The 19,102-nt window shown below is 50.4% G+C and overlaps 2 protein-coding genes and 1 non-coding gene across 9 annotated transcripts in view; 2 read left to right on the top strand and 1 right to left on the bottom strand.

Moving 5' to 3' along the window:
• IFT25 (intraflagellar transport 25) overlaps positions 1-14,887 on the top strand; it is an 85,815-nt gene extending 70,928 nt beyond the window's left edge. The window contains exon 7 of the mRNA XM_089300605.1: positions 14,808-14,887. Coding sequence (XP_089156731.1) covers positions 14,808-14,873 — 66 coding nt within the window. The 3' untranslated portion in view covers positions 14,874-14,887. The remainder of the gene's footprint in view (positions 1-14,807) is intronic.
• On the bottom strand, positions 6,558-6,664 carry LOC127493788 (U6 spliceosomal RNA). Its single transcript, XR_007924332.3, has one exon. It is a non-coding gene; the product is annotated as a U6 spliceosomal RNA (small nuclear RNA).
• Positions 13,781-19,102, top strand: part of YIPF1 (Yip1 domain family member 1) — a 46,761-nt gene continuing 41,439 nt past the window's right edge. For 3 of the 7 annotated variants that reach the window (XM_017346281.4, XM_089300599.1, XM_017346285.4), the window contains exons 1-2: positions 13,781-14,137; positions 14,808-14,887. In XM_017346281.4, coding sequence (XP_017201770.1) covers positions 14,857-14,887 — 31 coding nt within the window. In that variant the 5' untranslated portion in view covers positions 13,781-14,137; positions 14,808-14,856. The remainder of the gene's footprint in view (positions 14,138-14,807; positions 14,888-19,102) is intronic. The other 4 variants (XM_002715085.6, XM_051857753.3, XM_017346284.4 and 1 more) reach the window with 2 other exon arrangements.

The following is a 19,102-nucleotide window of genomic DNA, read 5'->3' on the forward strand; positions in this document are numbered from 1 at the left end:
AACAATGGATTAGGGCTCCTGTTGCTCCACATCCTTGCCAGAATTTTGTACCTTCAATATTTTGGATTTTTCCATTTTAATATGTGTGGAGGGCCATCTCATTTTAGGTTGCAATTCCTTCATGCCACACTATATTGAGCATCTTTTATATGTAGAAGCTCCTTGACTTATTTCCATGGGGCTAGGTCCTGAGAAGCTCATTATAGGTTGAAAGCATAGTAAATTGAAAATGCATTTAACACATCTAATTCTTCAAGCAGCATGGTATGGTTTGCTAGATGCATATCACTTTTGTACTCTGTAAAGTCGAAAACTCATTAATTAGTTGAACTTTCATAAGTTCAGGAGCATCTGTATTTATTTGCTAGCTATGTTTTCTTTGATGAGGTGTTTGTTCCTGCTTTTTGCCAATTTTTAATAAAAGTTTATTTATTTATATGAAAGGCAGTTACAGAGAGAAGAGATATCTTCCATCCTCTGGTTCATTCCCCAAATGGCCACAATGACTGAATCTGGGCTAGGCCTAAGCCAGGATCCTGGAACTTCATTCGGGTCTCTCATGTAGATGGCAGGGGTCTATGTACTTGGACCATCTTTTGCTGTTTTCCCAGGCACATTAGCAGGGAGCTGGATCAGATGTGGAGCAGCCGGGATTTGAACCAGCGCTCATATGGGATGCCGACACTGCAGGAAGTGGCTTAATTTGCTGTACCACAATTCTAGCCCCCTTTTGCTTATTTTTCAAATTATGTTGTTGGGCCAGCACTGTAGCATAGTGGGTAAAGCCTCCACTTGCAGTGCCGGCATCCTATAAGGGCACCAGTTCTAGTCCCGGCTGCTCCACTTCTGATCCAGCTCTCTGCTGTGGCCTGGGAAAGCAGTAGAAGATGGCCCAAGTCCTTGGGCCCCTGCACCCATGTGGGAGACCAGGAAGAAGCTCCTGGCTCCTGGCTTCACATTGGCGCAGTTCTGGCCATTGCGGCTATTTGGGGAGTGAACCGGTAGACGGAAAACTTTTCTCTCTGTCTCTTCCTCTCACTGTCTGTAACTCTACTTCTCAAATAAATAAATACCAAAGTAATTTTAAAAAATTATGTTGTGGCCGGCGCTGCAGCTCAATAGGCTAATCTTCCACCTAGCGGCGCCGGCACAGCGGGTTCTAGTCCTGGTCGGGGCGCCGGATTCTGTCCCGGTTGCTCCTCTTCCAGGCCAGCTCTCTGCTGTGGCCTGGGAAGGCAGTGGAGGATGGCCCAAGTGCTAGGGCCCTGTACCCCATGGGAGACCAGGAGAAGCACCTGGCTCCTGCCTTCAGATCAGCGTGGTGTGCCGGCCGCAGCGCCATGGCGTCCATTGGAGGGTGAACCAACGGCAAAGGAAGACCTTTCTCTCTGTCTCTCTCACTATCCACTCTGCCTGTCAAAAAATAAAAATAAAAATAAATTATGCTGTTTATTTTCTTACTGTTGAGTATCAAGGGTTCCTTGCATATTTTGGATAACAGTCCTTTATCAGATATGTAGTTTGCAAATGCTTTTCTCCCAGCGTGGCTTGTCCTCTCATTCTCTTGACAGTGTTGAGAATTTTTTTTAAAGATTTATTTATTTACTTGAAAGTCAGAGTTACATGGAGAGAGAAAGAGAGGCAGAGAGAGGGAGAGAGGTCTTCCATCTTCTGGTTCACTCCCCAGATGGCCGCAATGGCTGGAGCTGCGCTGGTCTGAAGCTAGGAGCCAGGAGCTTCTTCCGGGTCTTCCACGCGGGTGCAGGGCCTGGGCCATTTGGTGAAGAGACTGTGCGGGCTTTGCTTCTTTGGCAAGTATGAGTTGACCATATTTATGTGAGTCTATCTGGACAGTCTGCCCTGTTCCATTGATAAATGTGCCTATTCTTTCACAAGCCAGCACTGTCTTGATTACTGTGACTATAATACGTCTTAGAGTCACACCACATCAGTTCTCTAACCTCATCCTTTTTTTTTTTTTTTTTTTTTTTTGACAGGCAGACCTAGACAGTGAGGGAGAGAGACAGAGAGAAAGGTCTTTAACCTCATTCTTTTCCTTAATCATTGTGTTGACTCTTCTGGGTTATTTGCCTCTCCATGTAAACTTTAATGAATTGACTAATTACTTTATTAATTTTTATTTGAAAAGCTGAAAGAGACAGAGAGAAACAGACAGAGATCTTCCAACTGCTAGTTTACTTCCAAAATGCCTGCATCATTTGGGGTTGGACCAGGCCAAAGCCAGGAGCCCAGAACTCTATTCAGATCTTGGACATGGATGGCAGGGATCCATCAACTGCTGCCTCCCAGGGTGTGCATTAGCAGGGAGCTGGATGGAAAGCAGAGCTGGTGCTTTTATTTATATACATTTTTAAAGATTTATTTATTTATTTGAAAGGGAGAGATACAGAGAGAGAAGGTGAGAGAGACAGAGAGACAGAGACAGAGAGAGAGATCTTCCATCCATTGGTTCACTCCCTAAATGGCCGAAATGGCCAGGGCTGGGACAGACTGAAGCCAGGAGCCAGGAGCTTCTTCTAGGTCTCCCACATGAGTGGAGGGGCCCAAGCACTTGGGCCATCTTCTGCTGCCTTCCTAGGCACATTAGCAGGGAGCTGGATCAGAAATGGAGCCTCTAGGACTTGAAACAGTGCCCATACGGGATGCCAGCACTTCAGGCAGAGGCTTAACCTTCTACACCATAGCGCCAGCCCTGAGCTGGGTGTTAAACTCAGTCCCTCCAATATGGAATGCAGGTTTCCCAAATGGAGTCTTAACTGCTGTGCCAAAAGCCTACCCAAGTTCAACATAGTTTTAGTTTCTCTTGAGATTTCTTCTTTGACTCATGCATTATTTATTTAAAACATTATTTATTTATTTGAGAGGCAGGGGTGGGGCGAGGGAAGAGAGAGAGAGTCAGAGAGTGTGTGTCAGAAAGAGAGAAACAGCCCCGTCTGCTGGTTCACTCTCCAAATGCCACACTGCCTGGGGCTGGGCCGGGGCCAAAGCCAGGAGGTAGGAACTCAATCCAAGTTTCCTGTGTGGATGGCAAGGACCAATTACTTGATCCATCACCTCTGCTCTCAGAGTGTCTTGCAGTAGCAGGAAGTTGAAGTCAAGAGCCAGAGCCAAGGATCCAATACAGGTGCTCTGAAGTGGGACACAGATGTCTACCAGCATGTTTGCTGCTAGGCTAAATTCCTGTCCTCATGTATTATTTTGGGATTTATCAGCTATCTTTCTATTACTGATTTTTAGTTTGATTCCACCATGATTTGAGGGCATGCACTGCATGACTTTTGTTCTTTTTAATTTGCTCAGGTGTGTTTTATAGCTCGGAATGTGCCCACACGATAAGGTGTTTTATAGCCCGGAAAGTGTTAAGATAGCATGGTAGACGTTTCACGTGAGCTTGAGAAGAATGTGTTTTCTGCTGTGGTTGGAGGAAGAAGTCTATAGATGTTTGCGTCAGCTGACCAATGGTGCTGCTGACTTCTATGTCCTTGCTGACTGTCTACCTGCTGGAACTGTGTCTCTCGCTCTCTCTGTTAAGATTTATTTAGTTGAAACACTGAGCGATATGGAGAGAGAGACAGAGAGACAGAGAGAGAAAGGGAATATTTCCCTTCCTCTGATTCACTCTGCTAATGAGGCACAAGGGCCCAGGCTGGTTCCTACCGAGGCTTTTGCTCTTGGGTTTCTGTGCCTGCAAGCTGTGAATTTCTGTTTCCAAGTGAGTATCTCATCAGTTCTAGGAGCAGCATTTCCCCCAGGGAGGCTCACGGAAGCACTGATGTCCAGGGGTTTTACTGGTGGATAATCACACAGGTATGGCTGACTGCCTCCCATGGCTGACCTTCTGTCTCCAAGCCCTCCGGACAGCAAGCTGATACCACCTGACCTAAGTTCCCCACCACAAATCACACTGCTGGCATAAACTCTGTGGCCTGGCCCATAGCCGTCGGCAGCATTTTCCAAGAGCTTATAGGTTATTGCCCAAGAGCCAGGCTAAGGTTAAACTTTTCTTTGAAATGTCCAGGATTTGGACAACTCTGATCTGTTGAATAAGTCTTTAACATCTCACCATCTTCATGGATTAAAGTAGAAAGATTGCATGGTCTCTCATCAAGCCTACAAAAAGCATCTGAGAAAAGTCAGCATCTGTTTATATTTCAAAAAGAAAATCTTGAAGGAAACAAGGAGTAAGAGGAGGCTTTATTAATTGGAAAAATATCTATCTCCTACCACCTAATAAATTCAGTGTAGGGATTAGTCCTGCCCAATACAATACATCAATAAAACAATATAATGATAGATAAGGAACATACTAAACTCATTATATGCAGATAAGCTCAACTACAAAGGAAATCCAATACATTGACTGAATCAACAAATTAAACACAGTGACTAATATGAGAGTTTAGTAAGGAGGTAAGTGATAAGGTGGATGAGCCATAACCAACCAAAAATGTAATAGACGAGGCTGGTGTTGAGGCACAGTGGGTTAAGCCACTGCTGTAATGCTGGCGTCCCATATCAGAGTGCTGGTTGGAGTCCTTGGCTGCTCTGCTTCTCATTCGGCTTCCTGGATGCACCTGAGAAGGCAGAGGAAGATGGCACAAGGGCTTGGGACCCTGACACCCACATAGGAGACCCAAATGGAGCTCCTGGCTCCTGCTTTCAGCCTGGTGCAGCCCTGGCTATTGTGGCCATTTGGGAGAGAACCGGTGGATGGAAGATTTCTTTCTTTACCTCTCTCTCTGTTGTCTTGCCTTCCAAATAAATCTATTTCAAAAAATAAAAAAAGATTATCTCCTCTCTCTGTGTGTATGTGTGTGTCTCTGTCTCTCCTCCTCTCTTTGTAACTCTGCCTTTCAAATAAGTAAATATTTTTTTAAAGCTTTATTTATTTATTTGAAAGGTAGAGTTACAGAGAGGGAGAGGCAGAGAGAGAGAGAGAGAGAGAGAGAGAGAGGTCTTCCATCCACTAGTTCACTCCCCAAATGTCTGCAACAGCTGGAGCTGTGCTGATCTGAAGCCAGGAGCTTCTTCTGGGTCTCCCAAGCAGGTGCAGGGGCCCAAGGACTTGGGCCATCTTCTACTGCTTTCTCAGGCCATAGCAGAGAGTTGGATGGGAAATGGAGCAGCCGGGACTAGAACCGGCACCCATATGGGATGCCGGCACTGCAGACAGCAGCTTTACCTGCTGTGCTACAACACCAGCCCCCAAATAAGTAAATGTTTAAAAATATTTAAAGATTGCTATGAAAAAGCAACAAGGATATTATAGCTGGAGTTAAATGACAGATACAGATTATGCTGTTGCCAAAGCCAATGTGGTCATTTTTTGTGGAGGGTTGTGTAAATAACCTAGTATGGTTGCAGGACCTTGTCAGGTCTGCTGGAAGTTGGGGTGGTGGCCATGGACAGGTGCAGTTTGTCTTTTCCATAGCCAGTGTAGAGGAAGTATGAGGGCTTTGGTGAGAGGCACAGGCTTGAAACTGAAGGTTGAACCTAAAGCTTCTTAGAAAAAGAAGGCATGCTATACATTTATTACACTTTGTATTGAAATGCAAATGATTTACAAACAGTAAAATGTACTCTATTGCTTCCTGTAAATTCTAGTCAATTGGTTTTCTTTTTTTAAAATTTATTTGAGAGGCTAAGTTGCAGAGAGAGGGGTCTTCCATCTGCAGGTTCACTCCCCAGATGGCTGCAACGGCCTGAGCTGGGCAGATCCAAAGCCAGGAGCCAGGACATTCCTCCAGGCTTCCCATGTGCATGCAGAGGCCCAAGCACTTGGATCATCTTGTACTGATTTCCCAGGCCATAAACAGCTGGATCAAAAGAGGCCCAGCTGGGACTCGAACTGGTGCCCATATGGGATGCTGGTGCCGCAGGCAGAGGCTTAGCTTACTATGCCTCAGTGCCGGCCCCTCAATTGATTTTCAACAAATTCTTTCATTGATTTTTTCCAAATGCTTATTTCTGTCACCTACTTATGTCTCCAACTGATCAATGATAAAAATTTGAACATGAATGTTGGTTGATATTGTCCTATATGCTAAGGAATAAGTTGAGAGTGAAAAAAAATAAAGAACTATGTCAAAATGCACGTATTTGTTTGTGACACAAGCAATTTGTTTCTGAATACTGCCTCAATTTTGTGATAATGCCAATATTAGTATTACAGATACCAAACATATTTTTATGTCGAGTCTGCATTATTCACATTTTCTCCATCTCCATCTTAGGATCTAGATAAGGGAGGGGTTGTCAACATATGGCCTGTGGGCTGGATCTGGCTCTGTGCCTACTTTTGCAAATAAAGTTTAATTGGCATACAGCCTGCCTGTTCACGTCTGCTTTTATCTCTGTCTGCCTGTGTGTTGCAATAGCAGAGTGGAGGTGCTGCACCAGACTGCCTGGCCTTTACAGAAGATTGCTAGGGGACTGGCACTGTGCATAGTGGGCTAAGCTTCCACCAGTGGTGCCAGCATCCCATATAGGTGCCGGTTCATATCCTGGCTGCTCCTTCTCCTCTTCTTTATATTTTTTTAAATATGGAATGCTTCATGAATTTGTGTGTCATCCTTGCACAGGGGCCATGCTAATCTTCTCTGTATTGTTCCGATTTTAGTATATGTGCTGCTGAAGCAAGCTCTGCTCCTCTTCTGATCCAGCTCTGTGCTTGTGACCTGGGAAAGCAGTAGAGGACTGTCCAGGTGCTTGGGCCCTTGCACCCTTGTGGGGGACCTGGAGGAGGCTCCTAGCTCCTGGCTTCGGATCGGCCCAGCTCTGGGCATTGTGGCCATTTGGGGAGTGAACCAGCGGATGGAAGAACTCTGTCTCTCCCTCTCCCTGTCTGTGGCTCTACCTCTCAAATAAAAAAATAAAATCTTTTAAAAAAAGTTTACCAGATATAGTATAGAATGAATGGAACAATAAATTCACCCCAGCCATGGTGCAATGGCTGATCTATAATGTAAATAATTCTGCCTTGGCTGATGTGAAGCTGGAGTTGTACCAGGTACTCAGCAACCCCAAGGGCAGAGAGAAGAGCAAGATGCAGCAACACATTTTGGAAGTGGTGTTTTGTATATTATTTCCTCTCTTGTTAATACAGCTTATTTTATTGCAAATTTTTATAATTTTTATATTTATTCTATTTTTACTTATTTGAAAGGCAAAGTTAGAAAGACACACACACACACAGAAACAGACATCTTTTATCCTCTGATTCACTCCCCAAATGTCTACAATGCCTGAGGCTGGGGCAGGTTGGAGCCAGGAGCCTGGAGCTACTTTCTTTTTTATTTTTTTACTTTTATTTATTTATTTTTAAATATTTATTTATTTGAAAGGCAGAGTTACAGATAGGCAGAGGCAGGGAGAGAGAGAGGTCTTCCATCCACTGGTTCACTCCCCAGATGGCCTCAATGGCTGAAGTCAGGAGCCAGGAGCCTCTTCCAGGCCTTCCACATGGGTACAGGGGCCCAAGGACTTGGGCTATCTTCTACTGCTTTCCCAGGCCATAGCAGAGAGCTGGATCGGAAGTGGAGCAGCTGGGACTTGAACTGGTGCCCATATGGGATGCTAGCACTGCAGGCAGTGGCTTTACCCATCATGCTCTGGAACTCCATTCTGATCTCCCATGTTGTGACAGGGGCAAACACTTGAGCCATCTTCATCTTCTGCTGCCTTCCTTGGCAGATTAGCAGGAACCTGGATTGGCAATGATTCCGGAGTGTTGCAAACAGTGGCTTAACCTGCTTTGCCACAATACCAGCCTGATATAATTTTTTAAAATATTTATTTATTTTATTTGAAAGACAGAGTTACAGAGAGGTAGAGGCAGAGAGAGAAAGAGAGAGAGAGAGACAGGGAGGGAGGGAGGGAGGCAGAGAGGGAGGGGGAGAGAGAGGGAGAGAGAGAGAGAGAGAGATAAACCTTCGATCTGCTGGTTCACTCCCCAGTTGGCCCTAATGGTTGGAGCTGTGCCAATCTGAAGGCAGGAGCCAAGAGCTTCCTCCAGGTCTCCTACACAGGTACAGGGGCCCAAGGACTTGGGCCATCTTCTACTGCTTTCCCAGGCCATAGCAGAGAGCTGGATCGGGAGTGGAGCAGCCAGGACTCAAACTGGTACCCTTACGTGATACTGGCACTGCAGGCAGCAGCTTTACCTGCTGTACCACAGTACCAGCCCTGATATAATTTTTATAACGGCTGAATTTAATAACCAACTCACAGAACTCCTGAAGAGGCTCTTATAAACTGGATTGAACATGCTCTAGCACACCCCTGACATGAACTCCACCTAGATGAATGGCCAAGGCTGAGTCACTCAACCTCTCCCTATCAGACAGACTGCTGTGGTCTGAATGCATCCACGCTTGTGTTGGAAATGTAATCCCAGTGCAGCCATGGTCCAAGGTGAGGCCTAATGGGAGGTGTTTGGGTGAGGACTCCATCAGTATGAACAGGATTCATGCTGACTGTAGAAGGGCAAGGCTGTGGGTTCCATCTGTTGCCGGGTCTTGCTGTCTTGCCCTTCTGCCTTCTGCCATGGGATGCCACAGCAAGAAGTTCCATGCCAGACCCAGCCTCCAGAACTGCGGGAGATAAATTCCTTCCTTTTATAATTACCCAGCTTGTGATACTGCATTTCAAAATGACACAGAACGTGGACCAAGCTAAGGAAAGACCCCTCCTCTCCTCCTGGTCCAGCTCTAAGTCACTGTGTATTTCTGGCCCTTATGCCAACTCGACAGAAACACAGATTCACACAACTCAGGGCCTGTCTACTTCCTCAGGGTTGTATCTAAGTCCCCCGCGGCCCAGGTGGCACAAGCTTTGGGTGAAGCACAGTCTGTGACGTCCCTTGGTCACCCACGGCCACACAATTTGGAGAGTGGCTGAGATGCGTCCTTGTTCCCCAGGTATAGCATCTCCAGCCCCAGAAGTGCTCTCTGCAACTCCCAGGTCCATCCTGGGCTTGTAGGAATTCTCTGCTCCCACACGGCCTGAGCCGCAGTGAATCTCTGCTGCACTAGGCGCCTTGCCTACACCAAGTGCACAGCAGTGCTCGCCCTCCAGGGTCTTTCCACCTTGAGGTGGAATTCCTGAGACTTCCTGGGAATTAAGGGTGAACCCTCCCTGGAGGCCTTCCGATTAGGTTATCCTAGGAAGGGAGCACACACGGCCTCATTTCAGGAAAACACCCGCATCTACACCCCCATCACTGCTCAGACTCGTTCTTCCTCTCCCAGCTCAAGGGAACTTCTTCATGAACCTTCTTCCTAACTGTTCTCCTAAGGGCCTACCCACATCTTTAAAACTTAAAAAGCCTGCAGTGACCGTAAGAAGAGCTACCCTTTGGTCTGTAGATCCAGTATGCTAGGTTTTTAGGTAATTTATAAACTGCTCGTTCAGTGAAATAATCCCAGCTGGAGGCCAGCGCCCTTTGAATGTTTCTGCCAAGCTGGGGCCTTAGCTATGCCTTTGACAATTCTACTAGGCCACTACTCCTGGGTGACGGGGTTACGTTATATGGGCGGTGGATCTCATGGACATGAAAGTTGCATTTTCTTTGCTAATTAAATGGGCCCCTTGGTCTGAAGCGTTGCTGGGCAGGGTCTCTAGGCAAGAGGAATTTGCTTTCCTTTGGCACAAGGGAGAGGACTACTTCCTCCACTGTGGAAGTTTCAAGAATATCTGGAAGCAGGGACCGGCTAAGAGTCTATCTTCCCACATACTTCTCAGGTTCCCACTCATTTCCTGTAATACCTGCAGTCGTCTTTGCAACTTAACTCCCCTGCAGTCGGATCTGGGCCCTGAGTTTTCAGCTCTCTCACACTCGAATTCAAAGCTACCACGGAGACAGCTAAGGCTGTCACAAAGTGCATCAAGCCGTTTCCAACACTAGGAAAAGCCAATGTGGTCCATACTCCTTACAACTATCATTGTCCCTTTACTGTTCCAGTGCCACAGCCACTAAAGAACCCACCGCCTTATCTGCCACCTGTACTTCACCTCCATCAGCTGCAGACAGATGCTTAATGATGGTGACACTGCTCTGTCTGGGGGTTCTCCCCCGTCACCTCCTCTTCCCCAGCACTGGGGTTTTGCAGCTATCTAACTGCTGAGCAACCCCATTCCAAAATGCATTTCAGGTTCTCTTTTTTGGGGGCCACTCTTGGAACCAATTTGCCTTAGAACAGCCTTCATATAAGCAGTTTAATGGCAAGAGTGAGTCCAGGGGCTGTGCGTGAAGGACAGGAAAGGACGGAGAGCCACCGCAGAGACGCATGACCGATCGGCCACCTGCGAAGGCGTCTGCTGGCTGCATCCTGCCAGACCACTGGACAGCTGCATGAGAGTCTGCGGGCATCTATCCGAGGGGAGTGGGGAGAATCACGTGTCCATCAACTGTCAAACCCATCAGGCAAAGGTAGCTTTGCCCCGCGGGCCATCGACTACTTCCTGCCTCTGCGCTTCGAGGATGCGCCTGTCCAGGGTCTCAGCGGTTCCAGCAGAGTCCCATGACCCTGTAGCGTGGACAAACAAGCCTCGATGCAGGATGTGGGAGGCCCCAGGCTCAGGTTATAACTGCCCGAGCTGGAATGGGATCAGCAGTGGTGAAACAAGCAGTAGGCGCCACCAAGACGGTCTGAAACGGGGCCTACGAGTGTCTGATACATTTGCACACCTGAATTCCTGAACTGAGAGTCATGCCTGGCACACACTCAACCACAAGTGCCCGGCACATCTGCTGAGCATCCGCCTTCTCTTTACACAGCAGGGCTGATCATCCCAAGCTTGCAAGCCTGTTCTGAGATTTGAACGTCCTGCGTGCAGAATGCCTGGTCATCATGCCAGTTCAAGAAATGTTCTCTCCCCGCCCACTTGACTCATGTCAGACTCCAGCTGTCCTCAGGTGTGTGTTGGAACAGTACAGTGCACTCCCCTGGCTAACCTGTGACCCTGCAATCCAGGACAGATGCTCATTCTCCCAACTCATTTTGTGGTGCTGAAGCAGTCATATAACTTTATCATGAATGTGCTGTTATCTTCATTTGACAGAACTGTGCAAGAAAAGAACAAGGAAAAAGGGTATTTCACTGCAGGACTAAGTTGAAATTATCTTCTTAGTGAACGTTACTTGTGATGGGGTCTTTTATTTATTTATTTATTTATTTTAAAAAAGGTTTATTTATTTGAAAGAGTTATGGGGGGATGCGGGGGAAAGAGAGAGAGAATGAGAATTTTCCACCTGCTGGTTCACTCCCCAAATGGCCACAATGACCAAGCCAGGGCTGGGCCAGGCCGAAGCCAATCTCCCACCTGAGTGCAGGGTCCCAAGCACCTGGACCATCTCCTGCCACTTTCCTAGGTGCATTAGCAGGGAGCTGGATTGCAATGGAGCAGCTGCTGGGGCCAGTGCTGTGGCACAGCGGGTTAATGCCCTGGCCTGAAGTGCTTCCATTCCATATGGGCGCTGGTTTGAGACCCGGCTGCTCCATTTCCAATCCAGTTCTCTGCTATGGGAAAGCAGTAGAAGAACAGGGTCCATACCATCCTGCGTGGAGGATTCCCATCTAAGCGGGAGCTGCAGAGTTCATGTACAGTAACGAAGTCTGCTGTGCTTAGAAACTGAAAGGCCCGGGTCCTACAGCACTGTGTATGTCACAGCTTCCCAGAGTAGCGTGATGGCAATATACAGGTGATGCTGTTAGGTGGTTTAACTTGGGATAAAATGAGAATTCTCCAGTCGCATTTTGTATATATTAGCTATGACTAATATTTCAGGCCATTTCCAGAGAAAGAAAACCATTTGCTGCTGAATGCTTAAACTAATTTTGGTGTTTAATGTTAAGAGCTTATGTTGTTGTTTTTTATTTTTTTTTCATTTTCACAGAGGCACATTGAGGCATGTGGGTATTATTAATTATATGAACTTTAACCTCAGGATTTGCTACATGGTTGAAATTTAGCCCAGCTCTAGGCATTTTACAAATTATTCTTATTTTTTAAGATTTTATTTATTTGTTTGAGAGGTAGAGTTACAGAGGGAAAGATCTTCCATCTGCTGGTTCACTCCTCAAATGGCTGCATTGGCTGCAGTTGAGCTGATCCAAAGCCAAGTGTTTCTTCCGGGTTTTCCCAAGCAGGTGCAGAGGCCCAAGCACTTGGGCCATCCTCCACTGCTTTCCCAGGCCACAGCAGAGAGCTGGATCGGAAGTGGAGCAGACATGACTCGAACCAGAGCCCATATGATGCAAGTGCTGCAGGTGGAAGCTTAGCTCACTACGCCACAGCACCAGCCCCTTACAAGTTATTTTAAGAGCACTCTTCATTGTTTGACTTTTTTATTATTAAAGATTGAGGAAAAAAGAAATACTGTCTTAGGGGGCCAGCAGCGTGGTGCAGCAGGTTAATCCTCCGCCTGCAGTGCCCGTCTCCCTTATGGGTGCCGGTTCTAGCTCTCTGGTACGGGCTGGGAGAGCCGTAGAAAATGGCCCAACTGCTGGGCCCTGCACCTGTTTGGGAGACACGTTAGAAGCTCCTGGTTCCTGGCTTTGGATTGGCGCAGCTCTGGCCGTTGCAGCCATTTGGGGAGTGAACCAGCAGATGGAAGACCTTTCTCTCTCTGTCTCTCTTTCTGTCTGTAACTCTACCTGTCAAATAAATAAATAAAATCTTTTAAAAAAATCAACACTGGGAAAGAAACAAAGGATTTGAAACAAACAAACAGAGGGGCCGGTGCTGTGGCATAATGGGTATGGCTGTGGACATTGGGTAAGGCCACCACCTGCAGTGCTGGCATCCCATACGGACACCGGTTCGAATCCAGACTGCTCCACTTCTGGTCCAGCTCTCTGCTATGGCTTGGAAAAGCAGTAGAAGATGGCCCAAGTCCTTGGGCCCTGCACCCAGGTGGGAGACCGGGAAGAAGCTCCTGGCTCCTGATCAGCGCAGCTCCCTTGAGGTCAATTGAGGAATGAACCAGCAGATGGAAGACTTCTCTCTCTCTTTGCCTCTCATTCTCTGTGTAACTCTGACTTTCAAATAAATAAATCTTAAAAAGAAATAGTCTCTGTAACTGTATATTTATTTATATTAATTATCCGTCGATGTACAGCCGTGCCAGCTGGCCACGGGGTGCAGCGCGGTGAGGCCAAACGCACAGGTGCTGCGCGCTCCAGACAGCGCGAGCTTGCTCGCTCCAGATGGCGACCCCTGGACAGAGGCCAGCGCAAGACACCAGGGGACGAGCAGGAGCCGCTCCCAGGGACTGCGGGCTGCCAGGCGCTGACGAGGCACCGGCGGGGGGCAGGCCCCAGCGGAGGCCGTCCCTACCGCTCCTCCAGGGTCGTCCGGGGGTCTCCGGAGTCGACTACCAGTGCGCAGAGCCCACCCCTGCCCTCACTGGGCTCCGACTCACGCCTCCGCCGCAGCCTTCGCCGTTGCGGGCTGATGACACGGGTGCCTCTCTTTTCTCTCCACTCTTGCCTTTACGCGGGAACAAAGGCGTAAACCCACCGGGAGAGACCCCGTACTCCGCTCGGCGCCTGCTGCACCCTTGTCTTTAACAGCCAGAGGTCGGCCTCGGGAGGGGCGGCGGTGGGCGTGGCTCTGCGCCGCGGCGGGCGCCTTTTTCCGGGTGCGGCTGCCTCTTTAAGAAGGCGTGACTGCCTCCTTAGGAGGGCGTGGCTCTTCCCGGAGGAGGCGGGGCGGTCCCGCCCCCCGGATCTCCGGCTTCCGGCTACTCGGCTGGCCCAGACCAGAGCGGAGCATCTCAGGGCCGAGCCCCGCGAGGTGAGGCGGCCGAGGCTGCGGGTGGTCCGAAGCTCCAGGGGCTTAGGGTCTGCTGCGCGCTCGGGACGCTGCGGTCCAGCGCCTCCCCCTGACGCAAGGCCTTGCCTCGCGGTGCCCCAGCCTGCGGGGTCGCAGACTCCCCAGCCCGGCTTCATTGGCCCGGCTCCGCGCTTAACGCCTGACCTACACTTCTCCTTTGACGGCCCCCCGCGCGGTGTGAGTAGGTACCGCTATGAACCCATTTTACAGATGAGGAAAACTGAGGCCCCAACGAGGGCACACACTGCAGAGGAGCAGCAGAATCAGGAATCAAACCCAGGTCTGCCTGAGCCCCGGAGCCCTGGAGCCTGTACCCGTAACTGCTGGCTAGTGTCCTTTGTTCTTAACTGTCCCCACTGCCTCTCTCTCTCTCTTTTTTTTTTTTTTGGACAGGCAGAGTGGACAGTGAGAGAGAGAGACAGAAAGGTCTTCCTTTTGCCGTTGGTTCACCCTCCAATGGCCGCTGCGGCCGGCGCACCGCACTGATCCGATGGCAGGAGCCAGGTGCTTTTCCTGGTCTCCCATGGGGTGCAGGGCCCAAGCACCTGGGCCATCCTCCACTGCACTCCGGGCCACAGCAGAGAGCTGGCCTGGAAGAGGGGCAACCGGGACAGAATCCGGCGCCCCGACCGGGACTAGAACCCGCTGTGCCGGCGCCGCAGGCAGAGGATAAGCCAAGTGAGCTGCGGCGCCGGCCCCCACTGCCTCTCTTGAGCCACAGCCTCCCCTTCCATCTCCAGACCGCTCTTGGTCCCCAAACGTCCGCACACTGAGTGAGATGGGGTGGAGCCGAGGGGTCTCCGGGATGAGTTGCTTAATACCTGATGTTAGGGATTATCGATCAACCCATCAGCCCCCACTGGAAACGCAATACTGCTCCTAACGCGACATCGGGTTCGTTTGCAGGTGGCTTATTGTGTTACCCTAAGTTTGCGCATTTGTCCTTTTAGACCCGGGCAGACCCTCTTCCTCCTGGTCGGGAGAAGGCCGGCTGGCTGGATGGCAGCTGTAGATGACTTGCAGTTTGAAGGTACGCGGGGTGGGAACCCCTCTGAGCTCGCTGAACGCATGTGCACACGCACACACACGCACACTCACATGCCCCGCAGTGGCTTTTCCTCGCTGTGCTGCTGCCCACATAAGGAACTCTGCTTCACTCACTCCGCGAGGACTGTTGGCCACACCAGGCTTCCCCGGCGCTCCGCGTGTTGGTTTTGTTGAACGACCTTCTAGGTTGGTCGTCATAAACGGGGCGCAGCAATGACAGAAAACGCTGGTAGACTCCTGTACCAGCCCAGCAGACGTTGCTGGTCCTCTGCCACGGGTTCAGCTTGTACTAGATGCTGGAGGTTAAACGGGGAAGTTCATGTGTGACATGAGATCGGGTCACTCCGCCGTCGGCTCAGTAGGTGTCGTGAGTGTGACCACAGACAGTTGTGATTATCCGAGCGAGGGACCGAGCGTGTGCGGTGGGTTGTCTGCCTCTTGCCGTGCAGGCACCCTTATTGGAGTGCTGGTGTGAGTCCCGGCTGCTCCACTTCCCATCCAGCTCCCTGCTGATGGGCCTGGGAAGGCAGCAGATGGTGGCCCAAATGCTTGAGCCCCTGTACCCATGTGGGAGACCAGATGGAGTTTATGGCTTCCGGCATCAGCCTCACCCCCAGGCTTGGCCATTTGGGGAGTGGACCAGCAGTTGAAAGATCTTCCTCCCTCTCTCTGTGCATTTCAAATAAATATTCTTTTTTTTTTTAAAGATTTATTTATGTATTTATTTGAAAGTCAGAGAGCGAGTGAGCTTCCATCTGCTGGTTCACTCCCCAGTTGGCAGCGATAGCCAGTGCTGGGTAAGGCTGAAGCCAGGAGCCAGAACCTTCATCCAGGTCTCTCACATGGGTACGGGGGCCCAAGCATTGAGGCCACCATCTGCTGCCTTCCCAGGCGCATCAGCAGGAAGCTGGATGGGAAGTGGAGCAGCTCATATCGGATGCCTGCATTGCAGGGGGTGGCTTTGCCTGCTACACCACCATGCCAGCCCCAATAAATAATGTTTAAAAAATTGTGGATATAGGCCAGCGCTGCGGCTCACTAGGCTAATCCTCTGCCTAGCGGCGCCAGCACACTGGGTTCTAGTCCTGGTTGGGGCGCCGGATTCTGTCCCGGTTGCCCCTCTTCCAGGCCAGCTCTCTGCTGTGGCCCGGGAAGGCAGTGGAGGATGGCCCAAGTACTTGGGCCCTGCACCCCATGGGAGACCAGGAGAAGCACCTGGTGTCTGCCTTCGGATCAGCGCTGTGCGCTGGCTGCAGCGCACCAGCCGTGGCGGTCATTGGAGGGTGAACCAACGGCAAAAGGAAGACCTTTCTCTCTGTCTCTCTCACTATCCACTCTGCCTGTCAAAAAAAAAAAAAATTGTGGGTATATAATATATGTTTCAAAAAAAGAATAAATGAGTGACTAAAGCAATCAGTTTCCTAATTTATGGAGTCCTTTTTTTTTTTTAAAGCTCTGTGTGGACAGGGGTCATGTCTGTCTTTTTTCCTCCTTGCATTGTTTTGTTTTCAGTTATTTATTTATTTGAAAGGCAGAGCTACAGAGGCAGAGGCAGAGAGAGAGAGAGGTCTTCTATCTGCTCGTTCACTCCCCCAGATGGCTGCAAAAGCTGCACCGATCCGAAGCCAGGAAATAGGAGCTTCCTCTGGGTCTCCCACATGGGTGCAGGGGCCCAAGGACTTGGGACATCTACTGCTTTCCCAGGCCATAGCAGAGAGATGGATTGGAAGTAGAGCAGCTGGAACTCAAACCAGCGCCCATATGGGATGCCGGCGACTGCAGGCAGCGGTTTTACCCGCTACAGTACAGCGCTGGCCTCCATTTATAGAGTTCTTAATCCAGAGAGGGGGACTTCCATCTGCTGAGTGGTCGTTTCCAGGTGTACCTGCACACAGTGACAGTGCTGGGGAAGGAGGGCAGGGAGCCGTTAGAACCCGGGGCCCAGAGCCTGAGCTGGCTAGGGGTTGCTGGACGCTTATATAGCACTGAAATCGGACACTGTTCAAAGTGCTTTAATAACTCACTCCTCACTCACACAACGCCATGAAATCGTTTTTGTTCTCCCTGTTTTACCAGTGGAGAAACTGAGGTACAGAAAAATTCAATAATCTGCCTAACCGTCACACAGCTAGTAAATCATAGCATCAGCACCCGACCCCGGGCAGTCTGCGTCACAGCCCTCGCTCCCTGCCTCCTGTCAGCGGAGTGATGTGGAGTTTAATGGGAAATCCACTTCTCTGGCAGACATGGGCCTCGTCCTCAAAGTGCATCTAGCATCTGACTACTTCTCTCTTGTATTTTTTAAATGTTTTATTCATTTGAAAGCCAGAGAGAGACAGAGAGAGAGAGAGATGTCTTCCATCCACTGGTTCACTCCCCAAGTGCCTGCAACAGCCAGGGCTGGGCCAGGCTGAAGCCAGGAGCCTGGAACTCCATTTGAGTCTTGCGTGTGGGTGACAGGGAACCAAGTCCTTGAGCCGCCTCCCAGGTTCTGCACCAGAAGGAAGCCAGAATCGGAAGCAGGGCCAGGTCTCAAAGCCACGCACTGCAGTGCAGGACGCAGGTGTCTCGGGCCGCATCCTGGCTGCGGCTGCAGGGCTTGTCCTGTCTGAGCACTCCTCACCGCCTCTGCCGCTGCGTCGTGCTCCAGGTCAGCATCAGCTTTCTTTTTTATTATTATTATTTGACAGAGTTAGACAGTGAGAGAGAGAGAGACAGAGAGAAAGGTCTTCCTTCCGTTGGTTCACCCCCCAAATGGTTGCCATGGCTGGCGCTGCACTGATCCGAAGGCAGGAGCCAGGTGCTTCCTCCTGGTCTCCCATGTGGATTGGGCCATCCTCCACTGCCTTCCTGGGCCACAGCAGAGAGCTGGCCTGGAAGAGGAGCAACCGGGACAGAATCCGGCACCTAAAGGGGGTGCTGGCGCCACAGGCGGAGGATTAGCCTAGTGAGCCACGGCGCCGGCCCAGCATCATCTTTCATCTGAAATACGGCCCTTATCTTCCTTCTGGTCTTCCTGGTTCCTGCCTGCTTCCTCCTCAGCCTGTAGGTGCAGCTTGAGTAATCCTTTTCAAGGCCAAGTCAGATTGGACCATGCCATGCCTTCAGCACCTTCCGGTAGCTCCCGTCTCGCTAGGAACGAAGCCAGAGAGTCTTTCCTAGGAGGCCCCTACGGGTTCCAGCCCCACCGGCTGAGATCTCCCCTCCTGCCGTTCACGTCCTTTCTCTGTCTGCTCCAGCCACGCAGATCTGGTCGGTGTTCCTCTTACCCCAGGCACCCTCACAGCTTGGGACCGTCCCCGCCAGGTGGCTTGCCACCTTGCTGTGCTCTAGTGTCACATCATCCTGTGTGGGAGTGTAGTGTGAGAAAGGTCAAGTGTGGAGAACCCCACCTGCAACCCCGTCCCCGAGGAACAAAACCGCCTGTTCCCTGTTTGCAGCGGGTTGTAGGAATCCCGGGGGCCACATCCCAGGTGGGGGAGGCTTGAGAGCAGGCAGGTGGGTTTGTGCAGGATCATGAATGGTGCTGTGGGGGTCCTGGAAGGCTTCCCCTTGGAGGAAGGGTACGTTGGTGAGGAAGGTGGAGGTGGAAGGTGTGGTGTTAGGAAAGGAGCTTTGGCTGGGCCAGGAAGCAGAGGCAGAGAGGCGGATGGGGACAGGAGACTCGCACCCCGCTTGCCCTGCGGGGGCTGAACGTTCAGAGTCATCACATTGGAGGCACACGCATGGCTGTGCGCCCGTCAGTCTACGCCATTGCTGTCCCTCCTGCATGGTCCCACTGCACAGACCCTGCGTGGAGGCCGTCCCCAGCGCCTCTGGCCGTCCATCTGCCATGGCATCATTGTCTCCAGGAAGCCTTTCCCGATCCCGACACCTGAATGCCTTCTCGGCTTCCTTCGAGCCTCCTTGGCCCTTGTACTTCTCATGTGGCCTTCTCTGTTCCTCCTTCTGGCGTGCCCTTCCCGCTGGTAAACAGCTGCTTTATTTATTTATTTTATTTTTTATTTATTTTTATTTATTTTTTATTTTTTTTTTTTGACAGGCAGAGTGGACAGTGAGAGAGACAGACAGAGAGAAAGGTCTTCCTTTGCCGTTGGTTCACCCTCCAATGGCCGCCACGGCCGGCGCGCTGCGGCCGGCGCACCGCGCTGATCCGATGGCAGGAGCCAGGAGCCAGGTGCTTTTCCTGGTCCCCCAT

The sequence above is a fragment of the Oryctolagus cuniculus genome, chromosome 7 (genome assembly GCF_051225735.1).
Source record: "Oryctolagus cuniculus isolate XC-2025 breed Fujian yellow rabbit chromosome 7, ASM5122573v1, whole genome shotgun sequence".
NCBI classification, from domain to species: Eukaryota; Metazoa; Chordata; class Mammalia; order Lagomorpha; family Leporidae; genus Oryctolagus; species Oryctolagus cuniculus.